This window comes from Sceloporus occidentalis, unplaced genomic scaffold (genome assembly GCF_023333645.1).
Source record: "Sceloporus occidentalis isolate IW3139 unplaced genomic scaffold, rSceOcc1.0.p SCAF_6, whole genome shotgun sequence".
NCBI lineage: Eukaryota > Metazoa > Chordata > Lepidosauria > Squamata > Phrynosomatidae > Sceloporus > Sceloporus occidentalis.
In genome coordinates this window covers 84186228-84205966 of record NW_028316986.1, presented here as the reverse complement: position 1 = coordinate 84205966, position 19739 = coordinate 84186228, and the positions used below count along the sequence as shown (strand labels likewise).

At 41.7% G+C, this 19739-nt stretch overlaps 1 protein-coding gene across 1 annotated transcript in view; it reads left to right on the top strand.

Moving 5' to 3' along the window:
• Positions 1-5727: 5727 nt before the first annotated feature.
• RAB32 (RAB32, member RAS oncogene family) overlaps positions 5728-19739 on the top strand; it is a 33791-nt gene continuing 19779 nt past the window's right edge. The window contains exon 1 of the mRNA XM_089530234.1: positions 5728-6132. Within this exon, the coding sequence (XP_089386360.1) occupies positions 5832-6132 (301 nt within the window). The 5' untranslated portion in view covers positions 5728-5831. The remainder of the gene's footprint in view (positions 6133-19739) is intronic.

Here is a 19739-nt window from a genome sequence, read left to right as displayed (position 1 = left end):
TTATCCACTGAGGTTTGGTTCCAGGACCCTCCGTGGATAACAAAATCCATGGAGGCTCAAATCCTTATCAATCCAATGGCATAACAAAATGGTATCTCATATAAAATGGAAAATCAAGGTTTGCTATTTGGAATTTATAGTTTTTCTGAATATTTTCAAGCTTGAATCCATGGATTCTTGAATCCATGGGTTAAAAAAATCCATAGATAATGCGAATGATTTAGTTTTAATCCCTCAAAAAAGTATGGAAATTCTGAAACAAGAATTGGAATCTTTTGGAAAATTAGCAGGTTTTAAAGTGAATAAAAATAAAACTTGGTTAATAATGAAGAATATCAATGGAAATAAATTTAATAGAGGAAAATTTGGGTTGTAAAATTAAGGAAAAAGTTAAATATTTGAGTATTTGCTTAACAAACAATACTTCACATCTTTTTGAGTTAAATTATGTGTCAATGTGGGAAACAATTCAAAAGGATATGAAAAAATGGAAAGATTTAAAGCTTTCCCTATCAGGCAGGAGCGTGACAATCAAAACGTATATTCTACTGAAGGTGTCCTTTTTAAAAATCTACCAATAATACAGAACCAGAAAGTAATTTTGCAATGGGAAAAAGATTTAAAGGATTTCATTTGGGATGGCAAAAGACCAAGAATCAAGTGGACAACTATGAAAGATACAATTAAAGGGGTGGGGCATGGCGGTACCAGATATCCTACTATACTATAGGGTTGCTTGTATTGTTTGGATGAAAGATTGGTGTAAAATAAGCAAATTCTTTATTGTTAGAATGATCTAACATCCAGTTCGGTTGGCACGCATACGTCTGGTATGATAGGCACAAGCGGGACAAAGTCTTCAATGAACATCTATTAAGGAAAATTTTAATTAATAATTGGCTAACTGTAAAAAAAATGTTTTACACTGGGCTTCCACTTTGGCTTTCCCCACAGGAGGTTTTTTTAGACCAATGGGGAAAAGATCAGAAATGGTTAATGTATAGAGATATATTAACCCATGATAACGAAGGAAATGTTATATTAAGATCAAAGGAAGAAATTATAACTAGAACAGGTCATATGAATTAGTTGAATGATATTCAACTTAAAGAAAATTTACGAAGGATGAGAGTTTATTTGGTTTTGAGAAAGAAGGTAATGAACTGGATATGATAATAATGAAAGATATTAGGTAAAATCTATAACATCTTATTGAAAAGATCCCTAGAAGAAGTGGAAATTAAAGATTCCATGGTAAAATGGGCACAAGAGTTGGGATACAATGGGAAACGGCTAGATTAAAAATGGTAGCACAAGCTATAAAAGAAAATTATTAGTTGTAAACAGATGGTATGTAACACCATGTTCAATAGCTAGAATATATAAATTAAAGGATAACTGGTGTTGGAGATGTCAAAAAGAAATGGGTACATATTTGCATATGTGGTGGCACTGCACATATATAAGGCCTTTTTGGGGGGAAAATCCATCTGGAAATAAAGTTAATACTAAAAATTGATTATGATTTGGGGCCAGAAATATATCTGTTAAATATGACCTCATTACTAGACCCAGAGGAAGAAAGGAAATTTTGGAAAATATTTAATGTCAGCTGCCAGAAGGATAATAGCAAAGAACTGGAAATTACCTAAAACTCCACAAATAGAGACTTGGCGAAATGAAATACGGTCACTGAAAGAACTAGACAGATTAACAGCATTAATAAACAAGAAAGATATGATTAAATGGGAAAAGGATTGGGAAGCTGTAAGACTCTACTTAACGGCTGCTCAGTAATGGAAGGTACAAGAAATAAAACTTTTTTTTATGCATCCCTTGAGATAGGGGAATAGATTTTGTGTTAAAAGATAAAAATATACAGTTTCTTGTAGAAAGCTTTAAGAACAAGCCTAATTCATAACAGATTTATAGCTTGTTGATATATGTTATTATTTATCTTGTTGTAAGATTGCAAGCTTTGTAAATAAGATATATTATTATTATAATAAAAAAATGTAAAAAAAAATCCATGGATAAGGAGGGCTGACAGTATCGTCACTTTTATTCTCTTTAAAACTAACCACCCAAGCTCTGCATATGCATGATATTGAGGACTGGGCTAGTAGGGCCTAATCCTTACTGCCACTTCACTCAAAGGACCGCAAGTGAAAGGTAAGATAAAAAGAGATGCTCCTCCTTATGTGATCAATCCACTAGATTATACTGCCCAGAGAGAGAGGGAGCAAGTGAGTAGGCAGAGATGGCTGTGCTCTTGCTCAGCATTAAAGGGGCAGACAATGTTGTGATGCACAAAGAGGATATGTGGAACAGGTAAAAGCAGCTGCCAACATTTTTTGTTTGCACATTTCTCTGCCACAGAAGTAGCAATGCTCAAGGAAAGAAGTGGAAGGGGAGCCTTGTTTCTCTCCATCTGTCCCTCTTCCTATCTGTTCTTTCAGCCTTTTCCTGAGGGAGAGCAGTTAGAGTGCCGGTGTCGGTTATAAGCAATGCTCCTTATTTGAGGGTTCAAAGGTTTTGAGGATTCAAAAGCTTTAAATCTTGTTTTAAATACAGATTGGACAAGATGACAAAAGACATGTATTTTGAAATGTGGGTCCTTCATGAAGACAGGACAGTGCATATCATGTAATTTGCACATCTTAATGTGAACAATGTGTTATTTTTACAGAGAAACTTATAGGAGTGTATTACATTGGGGAAAGTTGGAAGTTTAAATGGGGTTTATCCCGTGAAAATCATGCAATTACTATTAAAGCACAATTAAGATTTTCACACACAGCAGTCATTATCCCAGGAATAACCAGGGAATAACCAGGCAATAAACAGCAACAAATAATCCACAGCATTTTCACAGGATGTTTATTCACGGGATGTTTATTGCCTGGTTATTCACAGGTTAATGGTGCTTCAGTCACTTTTGATTGCAACATGGTATGAAAACCTTTATTGTGAATGTGCACAATTACATGACTTTCATGGGATATTCCCGGGATAATGGTACTTTAATCATGACGTCGTGTGTAAATCTTAATCGCCAGTGCACCGTTTACACTTCCAATTGTCCCCATGTGATAAACTCCATAGCTAAATTAACTAAAAGCAATACTTTCATTGGATATTCAAGCAGAGCACAAAGTTGTTAATTGATAGAATTCCCAGACACAGCTGTGTTGGTTTGGAATATCAATATGCAAAGGGATCTTGTAGCACCTTTGAGACTAACTGTGCAAATGATGTTGTAATAGAGGCTTTCCCAAACTTGATCTACTTCCTTAAATACACTACTTCACTCCATGCATCTGAGGAAGTACAAGTCTGTATCTTCAATGCATAAATAATCCAGACTGACACAACTTTAACTGCTATGGCTCAGTGCTATGGAATTCTGGGAATCGTAGTTTGTTGTGACACCAGAGCTCTTTCTCAAAACTTCAAACTCCAAAACTCCATAGCCCTTAACATGGCAGTTAAAGCTGTGTCAAACTTCTTCAGTGCTGATGCAGTCCCATGAAAGCTTCTGCTACAACTTCTTTTGCAGTTAGGTGCTCCAATAAGCCTTTGCATGTTGTTCATAACTACTTCCTGGTTGTTAATTCTGTGCCATAAAAGCTACCTGTTCCTTCTTACTGTTTTAAATAGTTGCTGGCAACACAAGTCAGGAGAAAAGAGCAATTGCATCACTAGGCTTGGCATCATCCAGTATACATGGTGTTACTCCTGCATTGATCTCCTTACACCATGCAGACTCCTTAGTAATGTTTTTGTACTAATGTTACTTACAAATTGTTAATTCCCACATCACTGAATGTAATGGAAATAGTTGTGGTAAAATTATACAGCCGGCCCAAAGTTATCAGCAGGCTAGCCATTTGTGGATTGGAGCGCTTGTGGATGGCTCAGCCCCATTATTGTCAACAGAGGTGCATGCATGCAGCCACATCAGTGGGGTCACATGTATGTCATGCGTTCATTAACAATAATGGGACTTGAGGTCTCATGTTCCAGAATGGAACCCCTGCCAATATGGAGGTCTGAGTGTACCTTTAAATTACAATATCATATATGCAGCCTAAATGTATTTGCATGTTCATCCTTTCCTGTGGCTAAAATGAAAATTTAGTAGGATGTGATGTTGTTGTTTTAAAAAGTAAGAAAATTAAATTTTAATTGTTTAAAACTGAAATTTTAAAACTGAAAATTAAAAAAAATGAAAACTTGGGGCCTCTCCTTTCTCCTCACACATCATTAATAATAATAATAATAATAATAATAATAATAAATGTTTATTTATATCCCGCCTCATCCCTTCAGCATTTTAAAGGAACCGAGACAAAAAACCACAGCCAGTTTCTGCTCAAAGGCAGATGTTTGGGGAACAGTGGGGTCACACACACAACCCTTTCAGATGTCACCCACTACATCTCACACCGCCACATGCCCCTGGGAAAGAGAGAAGCTCAGGGTGACCGGACGTCCTCACCACAAAGGAAGACAAGGCTCTTCAAAATGCAGGACGTTCTTGGACAAAACGTAGGACCTAGCCAAATAACAACTGGATACATTCCTAGAAGTGTCCTGGAAAAGGAGGACGTCCAGTCACCCTGAGGCAAAAACACTCCTGGAAATGTAAGTGCATGCTTCTCAGCAATGCTCAGAATGGAGGGCATTTGGGCATTCCTCTTGGAAGGCTGACATGGAGGGCAGGTCCTGAAAAAAGGAGGACATTGGGTCACTCATTCCTAGAAATGTACATTCATTCTTTTTAAACCTGCTCAGAATGGAGGATATTTGAGAATTTCTCCTGGACATAAGGCTGAAATGGAGGCCTGGTCCTGGAAAAGGAGGCTGTCTGGTCACCCTGAGGTAAAAACACCAAGATATAGCCGTGTTAGTCTGTGAAATCAGTATGTAGAGAGATCCTGCAGCACCTTTGAAACTAACTGAAGGAAATTGGCAGCAGGAGCTTTCTAGACTTCAACTGACTTTTCCTCAGATGCAGTGCACTGAAGTCTAGGGAATCTCTGGCTGCCACCTTCTTTCTTTCAGTGAATCTCAAAGGTGCTGCAGGATCTCTCCACGTAAAACTCCCAAAAGAAATATACACTTTTGCTCAAATTGGAGGACGTTTGAGCATTCCTTCTGGGCAGGAGGCTGAAATGGAGGGCAGGCCCTGGAAAAAGGAGGACGCCTGGTCACCCCTGAGGTAAAAACACCAAGACAGAGTCGGGTTAGTTAGTCTGCGGAATCGGTGTGTGGAGAGCTCTTGTAGCACCTTTGAGATAAGAAGTTGGCAGCAGGAGCTTTGGTCGACTGAAGCCTACTTCCTCAGATGCATCTCAGGAAGCAGACTGAAGTCTAGGGAAGCTCCGGCTGCCAACTTCTTCCTTTCAGCGAGTCACAAAAGTTGCAACAAAATCTTTCTACACACCAAAAGAAACCGAAATCCTTGCTCCAACTGGAGGGCGTTGGGGCATTCCTCCTGGGCAGGAGGAGGCTGAAATGGAGGACGCCTGCTCCCCCGAGGGAGCTGCTCTTCCCTTCCCTTCCCAGTCAGACTCCCTTTGGCCCTCCTCCTCCTCCTCCTCCCTGGCCTCTCTCTCCTGGGCTGAGCCTGGCTGCCTCCTCCCCTTGGAGGAGTTTTATAACTTGCCGGGTTTCCGCGTCCTGTGACTCCAGTCAGCTGCTGCCCTCCCTCCCTCCCTTCCCTTGGGTTGGACCCTCTCCATTTTTGCCCTCCATCCAGAGGACTTGGAGCACACAAAGGGAGCTCCTCTGCGTCCAGAGGCTGGAGAGAGCTGAGGAGGGAGACAATGGCCGGAGGGGAGAGAGGAGGAGGTGGTAGTAGTAGTAGTAGTAGTAACACCACCATCTCCACCGCTGCTACTACCAGCAGCAGCGGCGGCGGCTCTGGGGCCTCGGAGAGCCGGGAGCACCTCTTCAAGGTGCTGGTGATCGGGGAGCTGGGCGTGGGCAAGACCAGCATCATCAAGCGCTACGTGCACCAGCTCTTCTCCCAGCACTACCGGGCCACCATCGGGGTGGACTTCGCCCTCAAGGTCCTCCACTGGGACACCCGCACCCTGGTCAGGCTCCAGCTCTGGGACATCGCAGGTCAGCCTCCAGATGGGGAGCCTGGGGTGCTTCTTTGCTTTCCGCGGGGGTCTTTGTGCTGTCGTTTCTGACTTAGGGCGAGCCTGTCGTAGGGTTTCCTTGGCAAGTTTCTGCAGAGGAGCTTGGCCCTCATGGCCGTCCTCTGAGGCTGAGAGAGTGGGACATACCCAAGGTCAGCCCTCTGAAGAAACCTGACAAGGACACTTTATGATAGCTTCCCCTGGTTTCCACGGCTGAGCCTATGATAGCTTCACCCGGTGTCCATGGCTGCACCTATGATAGCTTCAGCGATAAAGCATGGCCAGTATCACTTTATTTGTGCAATTGTGTGTAATAATCATTTGTGCAATGACTCCCCATTTTCACTTCATTTGTGGGATGTTTTACATGCACTTTGATCTCTCTTTAATGCCAAAATCAGCCCCAGTGTGATAAACTCCATAGGCTCACCATGAATGAGCCTATGATACTTTCACCTGGACGCATAGGTTCACCTGGTTTCCATGGCTGAGCTGATGGTGTTTATCACCCTGGGGCTAATTTCGGCATTAAGGAGAGATTAAAGCTCATCTAAAGCACCCCACAAATAAAGCAAGTCATTGCACAAATGATTATCACATGCAGTTGCACAAATAAAGTGATATCAGAAATGCATTGTCGCAGAAATCCCGAAAGTAAAAAGATGCACATTAATCCTTCTTTGTGACCACTTTAATGTGCGACATTGTGTGAAATTGTTTTGCATAACTACATAATTTTTCTAGGATATGCAGAAAACTCCCAAACGTCTTGGATAGGTTCACCTGGACACCTAAGTTCACATGCTTCCGTAGCTGAGCCTATGATCAGTTCACCTAGACACATAGGTTCACCTGGTTTCCACGGCCGAGCAAGGATTAAAACCCTGAACTCCCAGTGTCCTGGTCCAACACTTAAACCACCATGCCAAGCTCGATCGTGGTGAGGTTGCAGCTGTGGGACATTGCAGGTGAGGAGCAAGGGAGCGCTCCACAGGGGGATCAGGGCTGCATCTGCATAACAGAAATAATCCTCATTGACACCACTTTAACTGCCAGGGCTCACTATGGAGTTCTGGGAAGCATACAGTCGGCCTTCTGTTTCTATGGATTCTTTATCCAAGAATTCAACTATCCACACTTTGAAAAATAAATAAATAATAAATAAATAAAACGTATTAAATTTTTTTAAAAAATACAGATTTCAGAAACCTTGATTTTGCCACCATTTTACTGTGTCACTGTATTTCATGGGACTTGTGCATCCACAGATTTTGGTATCCATGGGGGTCCTGGAACCAAACCCCAGCAGATACCAAGGGTCCACTCTAGTTTGTTGTGGAACTAGAGTTTGGACAGGGACTTTCTGGGCTTTTTTTTTTTTTTTTTTTGGTTCTGAGCGATTTCCACTTGGAAAGTCAGTGTGGTGTAGTTAACGCAGCATGCTGAATGGGGCTAGGAGGACTGTGGCCATAAAACTTAAGGTGATTTCCAAACTTTGGTCTTCACCTCCCAGAATCCCTAACTCTTGGGCAATCTGGCTGGGATTTCTGGGAGCTGAAGTCCAAAACACCTGGAGGACCAAAGTTTGGGAAGCATTGATCTACACTGTGGAAATAATGCAGTTTGACACCACTTTAACTGCCAGGGCTCCATCCCATGGAATCCTGGGATATTAGGCCCAGTACATACAGGCCTTTTAGGTGCCCTCATCACGTGCTAGGGGTTGGCTGATGGCGGAGCGCCCACATGCCTCACAACCCTCGCACGTGATGAAGGCGTAACAATGGCAGCGCCCTGTATACATGGGTGCTGCCATTGTTAAGTAAGTGCCATGCGGCACTTACAAGTGCACCAGTGGCACACTTGTTATGCTGCCGCCATGGCTTCAAAAGAACCCACTTTTTGCTGGTTCTTTTTCCACCGGCGGGAAGCCTCGCGGTTTGGCAGCTAAGGCTTCCCTCCAGTGGAAAAACAGGTGCCGGCAGGCTGCCCCTTTTGGGCGGTTTGTACCACGCTGTAGTTTTGCAGTGCCCCAGCACTCTTTGATGGAGAAGCTAAAGGCCTTGTAAAACTGCAACTCCCATAAAGATGTTGTAAAACTACAAATCCCAGGATTCTGTGGGATGGACCTACTGCACTTGAAGTGGCAGCAAACGGCATTATTTCTACAGTGTAGATGAACCCTTAGTCATAAAGCTCAGTGAATCCATTGGGGGAATTACTTTCTCTTTTTCTCTCTCAGTCTGAATGTCACACTGCTGAGAAGGAAAGGAAGGGATGGAGATCTTTTGTGTTGTTTTAGAGATAGGAAACTGGAAACAGTGCTGGCTGGTAAGTTCTGATAGTTGTCATCCACAAAGTAACTTCTCCAAGTTTTGTGTTGTACCAGTAAGCTTTCCAGAAGTTTTTAATGACACCTCAGTAGCTGGCAATTTCTTTCCATATGTTCTGTTTCCAAATTTGGGATTCTGGTAATCTGTTTAAAATGGTGCATTTTCTAAAATTAGAGCCACCATCTAGAATCTGCGGTACCCTTTTAGTTGAACTAGGAGTGCTTTCTTTTTCTCTCTTTTTAAATTCTATCTTCTGGCAACTGTAAATTGCAAAGAGTTTTTTGATGTGCCATTTCTTTCGTTACATCACTGTTCTGCAATGAGTATCCTGTGCAAAGATGTTTTTCGGGAAGAAAAGCCTTCTTCTGGCTGCCTTTTAACACTTCCTTTAAGTTTTTTCTTTGGTTCCTCTTTCCCCAAGTTTAGAGAATTGTCAGCTTCCATTTTGGCCTGCTTTTAGAATTATAAGCCATTTTATGTAGCAGAAAAAAAGCAAGAAGGATTTCCCCCCCTTATTTTGCCAAGTTGACAGTCTTCCAGTGTGGGATCAGCATTCTCTTCTCAACACTGTTATTTTGAGGTGCAGCCATTATTTCTTATAATGGGAACAAGAGGATTAGGAGTAACAGCTAAAAATGTGATTTTATTTTATTTGCACTAAGAGTAGAAGCATTGCTTTCCTCACTTAGCGGAATAGGTACAACTTCAAAGTGACTTTGGTGTAGGCAGAGTGTGGCCACTGGCCATCTTTGTTGGGGGGTCCTGGGATCTGTAATTACAAAAAGTAATTGCAAAACTTTGTAGGCTTTTGGGTGACATATTTGGGCAGGAAAGATTGTTGACAGCTGACAGCATTATTTCAGCTTCTTACACACAAGCTTACTTTAACTAGGGTGCAATTAAGCAAGTTGTTCAACTTTCAGTTTATGATGGAACTGTGATAATTGTTTCAACAAGACTATTCTACATACTATGAGTAATCTTTATTTGTTGTTTGTTAACAAAGCAGCTGCGAATTTATAGGAGTAGATATGTTGCCACTATTTTGCCTATCTTTCCATTAGCATAAACATGCTATTTGTGATTCTGCTCTTTATAAAGTTAGTCAAATTTTTAACAAAGTGCTACCCCTAGTTGCTGTGTTACTGTCTAATGTAGGGCTGGGATTAATGTGGCTCTCCAGATGTTGGATGGCAGCTCACAGCATTTTTTACTAATGGCAGTGCTGGCAATGGGAGTTATAGTTCAACAACAGCTGTATAGCCATCATATACTTCCAACCCATGGCCCATTAGAAAGGGTAAAAATGAATGTCAGTATTGCTCACTATGGCTGTCTTTTTGGTTATACATGTGTGAAGAAGGCCAAACTGTTCAGGACTGGCCCAAGATCACACATTGAGTGGGCATTCACACTTACTTTTTTGTCCTGAGGAGATCCAGATCTCTACGGTGATGCAGTACCAGATCGACATTCCCACTACGTTTCCTGTTGTCAAATCTCTCTGTGCCATTTTAACCCTGTTGCTACTTATATCGATTTAAAATGAAGGCACCTCAATTTCTATGAATGATGCAGTATGATCTGGATTGATTTGGTAGCATATGCACACTACCGAAAATCTTGATCATTGAGGCACTCATAAAATATCGCACTTGAGGACCCAATGTTGAATACACCTGTTTAAATGGGGGTTTTCTTGCATTTGGGGCCAGTGGGAACGTCATGGAAATAACCTTGTTTCACACCAGGTTATTTCCGTAGTGTGAATGGGCCCTGAGTTTTCATGGATGAGTGAGACTTTGAACCTGGGTCTCCTAAGCTTCAGTCCATCATATTAATCACTGCACACTATGCTTCTCAGGGTACATCTACACTGCAGAATTAATGGAGTTTGATACTACTTTAATAGCTGAAGCTGCAGCTTATGGGATCCTGGGATTTGTAGTTTTACAAGGTCTGCCAAAGCATGCTGGTGCCTCACAAAACTACAAGTCCCAGGATTTTGTAGGACAGAGCTATGGCAGTTTAAAGTGATGTCAAATGGCATTATTTTTACAGTGTAGATGCATCCTCTGTTTCTGAATTTTGTCAAGGTGAGATTTTGGAATAGTTCTGCCCTGCAGGTGATGAATACTGCTCTTCCAGCTTGATGGCCCCCCCTTTTTTTAAACAACCCTGTGACTAAGCTTTTGTAGTAATGAGAAATCTACCTTGTGAGCATGTCATTTTCCTTGACAGGTGAGCAGAAAGCAAGCTGAATCTGCCAGCAATGTAATAGAGGCGGAGTATTGTGTCTTAGGCACACCTGAATCAGAGAATCAGTCCAGTGATTCTCCAGGTGTTTGGACTATAGGCTGTCTTTAGCAGTGGCTCTCTAATCAGGATCTGTGTGAATCTGTTCAGGAATTCATCAGAACTTTAAAGAAGTTATATCCAAAGTGCCACACCTATTTTGGGGGTATGATTCAGTACCTTAGTTCCTTTAAAACTTAGACCAAAACCTATATTGGAGTCACCTCCCCAATGACATAGCTGTTGTGCCAGCTACCACTGATCAATCTCAGTCAGAATATGTTTCATAATGTGATCTATAGTCCCAAATGTTTTGAGGATATTGTGTTGGAGAAGCCTTTTGTAGTGTTTTGAATAAAAAAAATTCATTGAAATGTGTTGCTTTTTTGGGATTTCTGCCTGTGCCCCCAAATTTTATTCAAAAGGACCAATGCTTAGGAGTGTGCCTACTTCATTAACTGAGGCCCAGATGTATGTTCGTGTTGTTTTCTCTCCAGAAAATAGGAATTCTGCCTGATAGAAGTGAACACTGGAATAGAACAGAATGAACCCTCCATGACAGAAGTGTAGACGACATAAGAAATGTTGAAATACCCTAGGAAAAGTTATTCCAAAGTCCAAAGATATAAAGTACCATATAACAAGACAGTGGCAGCAATACATTTGTCTGCTCACAAAAAGAATTCTCATTTTTCTATCCATGTCCACCAATTCGCACTTCCTCAGTGCCATAATAAAAGCCTGTTGTATAGTGACATTACCTGTAAATTCATGTAGGTTACTAGAAGATTTATCACCTTAGTGTCTAAGGATTTCAAGTGCCCAGATCAGGTTGATGAAAAGACTGCTCAGATAGTATCCAGAGGAATTATGAAATGTGTCTGCCCTGAAGCATTCTAACTTTGGATGTCTGATTGCTGTTGGAAACAAATGAGCTCTGCATTAAAATGTTGTAATTTGGAATGTTCTTTTTCAGTGTGGCAGTCAGCACAACAGGATTTTCTGGTCTATCAATTTCCATTTTTTTTAAAAAAAAAATCTGTACCTCTATTCATGCTTACTCAAACTTTACTGGGTCTGATAGGTGGGCTTTATCAATCCTCTTAACTATTTTTTGTGTTTTTGTAAATCTTGGGAGTGCTGTTGTGTCCCCTTTTTTTCTTGGTGGCCCCACTTTGGCTGCAATTCTGTCTCGCTTTGCTGTTCAAGTGAGTGACAAAGGTTAGAAGCTGCAAGAAAGTCCTTGGTGAATGTTGAGGCCTGGTCCTTAATCAGGTTCTAGCTCCCATTACTCTATATTTAATGAAGCTTTATGATCGTATATCCCAAAAATGGAAAAAAAGGATTTTGTGCTATCACAATTTTACATGGGTTTTGCTAGGTTACTATTGTTCCAAATGTCAATGCATGTCAGAAACACAATTTTAGCAGACATGTACATTCATCTTTTTGAGAACTGGGAGTTGAGTTTTATATCTGTTCATTGCTGTATTTAAGCAATTTCTTATTTATAGTTTTTTGTGGCTTTTTCGGGCTATGTGGCCATGTTCCAGAAGAGTTTATTCCTGACATTTCGCCAGCATCTGCGACTGGCATTTTCAGAGATTCTTTTTTGTTTGCTAATACCAAATTTCTTTTTTGTTTGCTAATATCAAAGGTTCATTTGCACCTGTGTTTTGGTGGCAGAAGTAGTCAAACAGGAGTGATTGAGCAGCATGTAACAGCATGTTTCCTTTACAATCTCACTATGATGTGCAAATCAGACAGTCCTAGATATGTGTAGCCTTCAGAAAACTTCATTCAATGTGTTTTACACTGAGGCAAGCAAGTATAAGATTTCAGCTTTCAGTCCAGGTTAACATGTTTTGATGGGATGCAAACAGCTACTGGATAAGATAACAAAATCCCCCAGAAATTTTGGGAATCTCCAAAACATCTCCAAACACGATTGGGGAGGGCACTGAAAATATGAATTGTTCTGGTGAACTAGTCCGTAAAAGGCAAACAGATAACGCACACATGACAAAACTATATTTGAGTTTCTCTAAGTGTGTGTCTTTTTGTCTAAAAATCACCTGTTGATTTATGGTCACCCTATAATTTTACTGGGTTTTTGTAAGGAATGCTCAGAGGTGGTTTGCTGTGAAATATAGCATATAGGATCTGGTATTCTCTGATGGTCCCAGTCAAGTCTGACCCATCTTAGCTTCCAAGTTCAGATGGGATCTGGTCCTTTCAGGGTATTTGGGACCCTAAAAGTGCTGTGTTGCTTTATAAAACCCACTGAAGTATGAGTGCTTGTTTGCTTATTTCTGGCCAATCAAAAGGAAGCTTTATTGATGCTTCTGTAGCCATCAATACTGCTAAATGAATAACTTCGGCTCAGCCTAAAATTTCCTCCAGGGTACTTAGAAGAACTACTGGTAAGTCATATCCATATAATGTGTTGTTCCATTATTGGTCAGTATTTGCCCAGGTACTATAGCAAAGTCAATTATGAATATGGTGTCAAAAAAGAGACCCTCTCTAGCCACTACTGCTCAAAGTCAGAAAGTGTATTCAGCGATATAATTGGCCATTTAAATGCAATAAGAAGCAGAGGAATGAGGACTTCCTCCATGTTGGCTTGCTGGCTATTGAAATAACATGGAACTGAAATAGTACTGTACAATTTTTTTAAAAAAAATGCTTGATACTGCATTTATTTTAAGTTACCAGGTTTATTCCATGCCTTCCTCCCAAAATGGGACTCAACACAGCTTACATTATGAGATACAAAAACTTTTAAAAAGAATTATAAGCACTTACTAGATATTATCGCAACACTACGATAATACCTTCTTCTATCAAACAGTAAAAGGCTGCAATTTTGATTAAAGAGGAAAGTTTCTACCTGCTGGCCAACCAAGGGCATCAACTGAGCCAGCCTTGTGAGGGAGTTCCATAGCTTCTGTTCTTTTGTGTGCATACCAAGCAAGCCTGGGAAGGTGGTGAGACAGACAGAAAACCCTCTCCTAAATATTTTAATACTTGGACAGGTTCATATCGAAAGATACAAGCTTTCTAAGCCATGTTGTCATTGTGTGCCTTCAAGTCATTTCTGCCTTATGGTGATCCTAAAGCAAACCTATCATGAGGTTTTCTTGGCAAGTTTCTTTAGAGGGGGTTTGGCATTGCCATCATCAGAGGCTGAGAGCGTGTGATTTGCCCAAAGTCACCCAGTGGGTTTACATGGCTGAGCCGGGATTCAAGCCCTGGTCTACAGAGTCCTAGTTCAATGCTCACACCTACACCATTATGGCTCTCCCATATAATATAGCATTTTAAAGTCCTGACCAGCACTTCTTCCTGGGAACAGACCAGTACCCCATGAAGCTGTTTCAACAAGGGAGCTATGTGTTCCCAGAAACCAGCCTGAGCCAGCAGTCCAACTGCAGCATTTTGGACCTGTTGAAGTTTCTGAACAGTTTCCAAAGTCAGCCCCATGTAGAGCGTGTTATAGTAATCCAAACAGGATATTACATCAGTACGTGTTCTAAGGAAGTGCATAGCAATGTGTACAACCATCATCATACCTTTGGAAAAGCTAGGAGAGCCCCTGAACCAAGGGAACCATTCTGTGGTCTGGACTGTGAACAGCAAAGAAGAAAAGAAGGCAGGCAGGAAACAGTGGGACTGCTGCTTATCTGATCGCAGAGCTTGACATGCAGGGTTTGAATTATGAAAACTGACTTTCTGGAGCAAGTTTGTTGTCATGTGGAAAGAGTGGACAAAGGCTTCATAGATGGAATGCAGAATTGTTGTTGCATGCCTTCAGGTAGTTTCTGACTTATAATAAATAATAATAATAATTTTTTATTTATATCTCCTGCTTCTCCCTTCAGATCGAAGTGGGATTACAGCAATAAAAACATCATAAAATACATAGACAATACAAAATACATCAATCAGAAATAAAAAGGGAAGAGTTGTTACAGTATTGCTCACAGTCGTAAGAATCGAGTTATCGTATTCAGATATTCAAAATCAGATTCGAGGAGATCCATTGGATAGGCCCGCCGGAAGAGATCCATCTCCAATGCCCTCTTAAAGGCTTCCAAAGAAGGTATAAGACAGATCTCTTCCGATAAGTTGTTCCAAAGTCTAGGGGCCATCACAGAAAATGTTTTACAAGAGCTAGTTTTCAACCTGGTTTTGGGGTGTTCTAATATTTTTGTGCCAGATGTTCTGAGAGTGCGGGACGGATTATGTAGGGAGAGGCGTTCCCATAAGTAACTCGGGCCCAGACCATGTAGGCTTTATAGGTAATAACTGGCACTTTGTATTGCGCCCGGAAGCTAATTGGCAGCCAATGTAGAGATTTCAACACCGGTGTAATGTGCTCTGATCTCGGTGTCCTGGTGATCAGTCTGGCTGCAGCATTCTGAATCAGTTGGAGCTTTCGAACTTGGTACAAAGGTAGCCCCATGTAGAGCGCATTACAGAAATCTAAACGAGAGGGTACCAGTGAGTGTACTACTGTTTTAAGGTCCCCCTGAGCCAGGTAGGGACGCAGTTGGCATATCAGCTGACACCATACACTCCTGGCTATCGCCTCCACCTGAGATGTCAACTGTAGAGATGAGATGAGATGAGCACTCCCAAACTGCGAACTTCATTCTTCAGGGGAAGTGTGACCCTGTCAATGATGGGTTGGGAAATCTCCTTCCCCAGACCAGGGGCACCTATCACGAGCACCTCCATTTTCTCTGGATTCAGCTTGAGTTAGTCTTCCCTCATCCAGCCCATTACTGACTCAAGGCAGGCATTCAGAGGAGAGATGCCATCCTTAGTCACTGCAGCAGTCGGAGACATAGAGAAGTGAATTTGGGTGTCATCGGCATATTGATAACACCACGCTCCATGTCTCCGGATGATCTCTCCCAGCGGCTTCATGTAAATGTTAAAAAGCATGGGGGACAGAATGGCGCCCTGAGGGAAGCCAGATGTCAGTTCTCTTTTACGAGAAAAACTGTCCCCCAGCATCACCATCTGGAATCTGCCTGAGAGGTAGAAACGGAACCACTGGAGCGCAGTGCCCCCAATATCTAACCCCCTCAGGCGCTCCAGAAGGATATCATGGTCCATGGTATCAAATGCCGCTGAGATGTCCAAGAGCACCAACAGGGTCACACTTCCCCTGTCGATGCATAGACTGAGATCATCGACTAGGGCGACCATGGCAGTCTCTGCTCCGTATCCTGCCCTAAAGCCAGTTTGAAATGGGTCCAGATAATCAGCTTCATCAAAGACAGCCTGGAGTTGGAAGGCGACTGCCCTCTCGATCACCTTGCCCAAAAATGGTAGTAAAGAGACTGGCCTATAGTTGTTCCTTATCAGGGGATCTAGAGAGGGTTTCTTTAAGAGTGGCTTAACCACTGCATGTTTAAGTACTGATGGAAATTTCCCCTCGCTAAGGGATGCATTTATTATAGTCTGAAGCAGTGATTTTACAGCATCTCCTCCCTGAACGGTCAGCCAAGATGGGCAGGGATCGAGAGGGCTTTACCTGTTTAACTTATGGTGACCTTAAGGCAAATCTATCACAGTGTTTTCTGGGGCTGAGAATGTGTGACTGGCCCAAGGTCACCCAGTGAGTTTAGCAGCAAAATTAATATATTCTGAAAAGTTTCCTCATGAGGCTACAGTAGTCTAAAAATAAAAAGAAATAAAATAAAATCCTTTCCCATGAGACTTTAAAGCTCCAGAAGCATGTTAAAATGTCTCACTTTGAAAATCTCCTTTTAAGTATTCTGACAGCTGATGTACTGGCTACTAGCTTTAAAATCCTAAGCGCTGATATTTAGTTGGGGTTTTTTTAGACTGCTAATGTAAGGTTCAAAATATTCCTACAAATTAATTTCAGAACCAGATGCCTTCACTGTACCAAATCTGCAAACTCTCAATAAAGCATGTTTTCTAAAAGGATATAAAAGGGCTTGAGCATGTGATAGTCATTCTGCTCAACTTTTGACATGCTGTCTTTAGAAATATTGAGATATGTAGGGGCCAAAAAAGGTTTAGTCTTGGTTTATGAAAGGAAGTGTTAGCCTCTGAAGCAAAGATTAAAAAAAAACAAAACTAAAGTCTTCTAGAACTAAGGGAAATGAATGACCAAGCTATTTGCTGGAGGAAAGACTTCTATTATAAGAGTCAAGAATGAGATAAATGTCATTATTCCTATGACAGTCACTTCTGGTATATAAAATAGGTCTTGATACAGGTCTGTGTTGCAATTTCTCAGGTCATAAGCATTACTGGCCTACTCACCTTCACTGAGTCACAGAATTCAACACTAGTTCACTGAACTGAGTGTTTTAAATAATTTACTACTTTAAAATTTTATTTGTTTAATTTCTTTGTACAGTAAGTTATATGCTGCCCTTCCTTCAAATGTTTACACACTAATCAGGGAACCAAAGGAAGAGGAAAACTATTCTCAGAAGAGACTGAACTCTCTGTTGCTGGTACTGCATGCCTCACCTTTGTGTCACTTTATGAGTAATAAGCTCTATAATATGCAATGGGGATGGTGATTGTAAAGTTACACCTTCCTCTCACTGGTTTGCCCAACAGTACAAATTCATGAAATCAACAGTGAAGGATTTAAGAAAGCATTCAAGCAAGCATTCAAGCAATCCACAGTCCAGTCCACACAAGCCTTTCCTTCAGAATCACCTTGTTTAATTCATTTATTTACTCACACAGTATATAGACAGTGTCAGTGTTGGTGTATTATATATTGATGTTTTCTGAGTGAGCCTGCCATCATTTTCAGATCCTGTCTGTGGTAATTGTTCTTAGTGATCTCACTGCATTGCAGCAGTTTTATGTGCATTGCAGTTGTTTGTTATATTCATGCAACCTGTTAATTAAGTTCTTAAGGGATGCTGTTATGAAAGACATGAAATTTTGCCTAATCTTACATTATGGTAGAAGAAAATAAATGGGCAATTTCTTGGCTTCAAAGATTGGGGTGGGAATTCATGTGTGGGGTCTTTTTGATCATTCAGTGTGCGCTACAAACAAAACAAAACAAACAGCTTCATTTATATACTGCTTCATACTGAATTAACAGTGTCTAAGCGGTTTACAACTGTAAGCTAATTGTCCTCAGCAATCTGGGAACTCATTTTAGCGACTTTAGAAGGATGCAAACCTGAGTCAAGCTTGAGCCCTTCGCTGGTATTAAACTCACAACTTTATGGTTTTGAGTGAGTGGCTGCAGTAATGGCATTTAACCACTGTGCCACCAGGGCGCCACCAGCAAAGCCTTTGACTGCATAGATCATAAAAGGCTATGGAACACCCTTAAAGACATGGGAGTGCCAACACATCTGATAGTCCTGATCAGAAATCTGTACTTAGGACAAGAGACCACTGTCAGAACAGAACAGGGGGAAACAGAATGGTTCCCAGTTGGCAAAGGGATCAGACAAGGCTGCATCCTACCTGTTTAACTTATATGCAAAACATATTTTAAGGAAAGCAGGCTTGAACACAGAAGAAGGAGGGGTGAAAATAGGTGGAAGAAATATCAACAGTCTAGGATACACAGACCATAATGCTAGCGGAAGACCTGGAACAACTGCTAAGGAAGATCAAGGAAGAACGTAGAAAGGCAAGACTAAAGCAAAAATAATGATGACAGATAATCTAGACAAATTCAGTAATGAAGAAACAGAAGTTGTAAAAGAATCCTCATACCTGGGATCAAACAATTATAGAAATAGGGTTGCCATAAGTCAGGACCTCCAAACCGGGACAAATGTAGGACAAATGTAGGGCCACATTTTCAAATGTAGGACACGTTTTTAAAAATGGAGGACACATGAAAAAATTGATCATTTTTTAAAAATGTTAATATAAATGCATGTTTCTTAGGCATGCTCAAAATGGAAGACATTTTGGCATTATTCCTAGACAGAAGGCTGAAATGTACTTCTCTTTCTGGCCAAACACCCCCCCCCCGCCCAGTTCTACAAGAACATTTCCCACTCCCAAGCAGGCATAGCATTTGCAAGATCACAGGCAGTCCCTTGTGCCATTGCAAACTACATTTCCCACTCCGAAGCTGGCATAGCATTTGCAAGACCACAGGCAGTCCCTTGTGCCATTGCAAACTACATGTCCCACTCCCAAACCTTCTTAGCAATCCCCCCTTCCTCCTTTTCCTTGCCCCCTCCAACCCCCCCAAAACCCCTCACCCCCTCTTTTTCCCAGGTATGTCTCAACTTAGGGGGGATTTATGGGTCAGATCCCTTACAAAGTCTTTTTTTCTTTTCTAATGGGGGCAAAGCCTTGAGAAGCCCTGGACCCCTGAGAAGAAGAGGAGGGGGGCTTAGAGAGAGGGGGCTAGAGGCAGGGTTGCCATAAGTCAGAAAAGAGTTGGGCACACAACAACAACAATGCCAACAACAACAGCAGAGGAGGAAGGGGGAGGAGGAGAAAGAAGAAGAATAGGAACAAAGAGAAAAAGAAGATGAGGAGGGGGAAGAAAGGAAGAAAAAGGAGAGGAGGAAGAGGAGGAGAAGAAAAAAACGGAATAACAAGGAGAAGGAGTGGAAAGAGAAAGAGAAAGAGGGGAAGCAGCTTGCCTGAGTGCAAAGCCCTCCCTGCTTGGACGTTGGAGCATGCCAAATAAGGAAGCAGAGGGCTGGCCAATAGGGGCAGGGCAGAGCAGCAGACCCCGCCCCCTGCTAGCTTCAGTCGTGCTGCTGCTCCAGCCCTCTTGCTCAGCACTGTAGCAAAGGGAGGCAGCCACCCGGGAATGGGGGGAGGGCGGGGTGGGACCGGGCACGCCCCCAGGAGGCTGGAAAGTCCCGCCCACCGCCGTGAAATGGCAACCCTAGATAGAAATGGGGTTTGCAGTCAGGAAATCAGAAGAAAATTAAGAAGGGGAGGGTGGCTATGAAAGAAC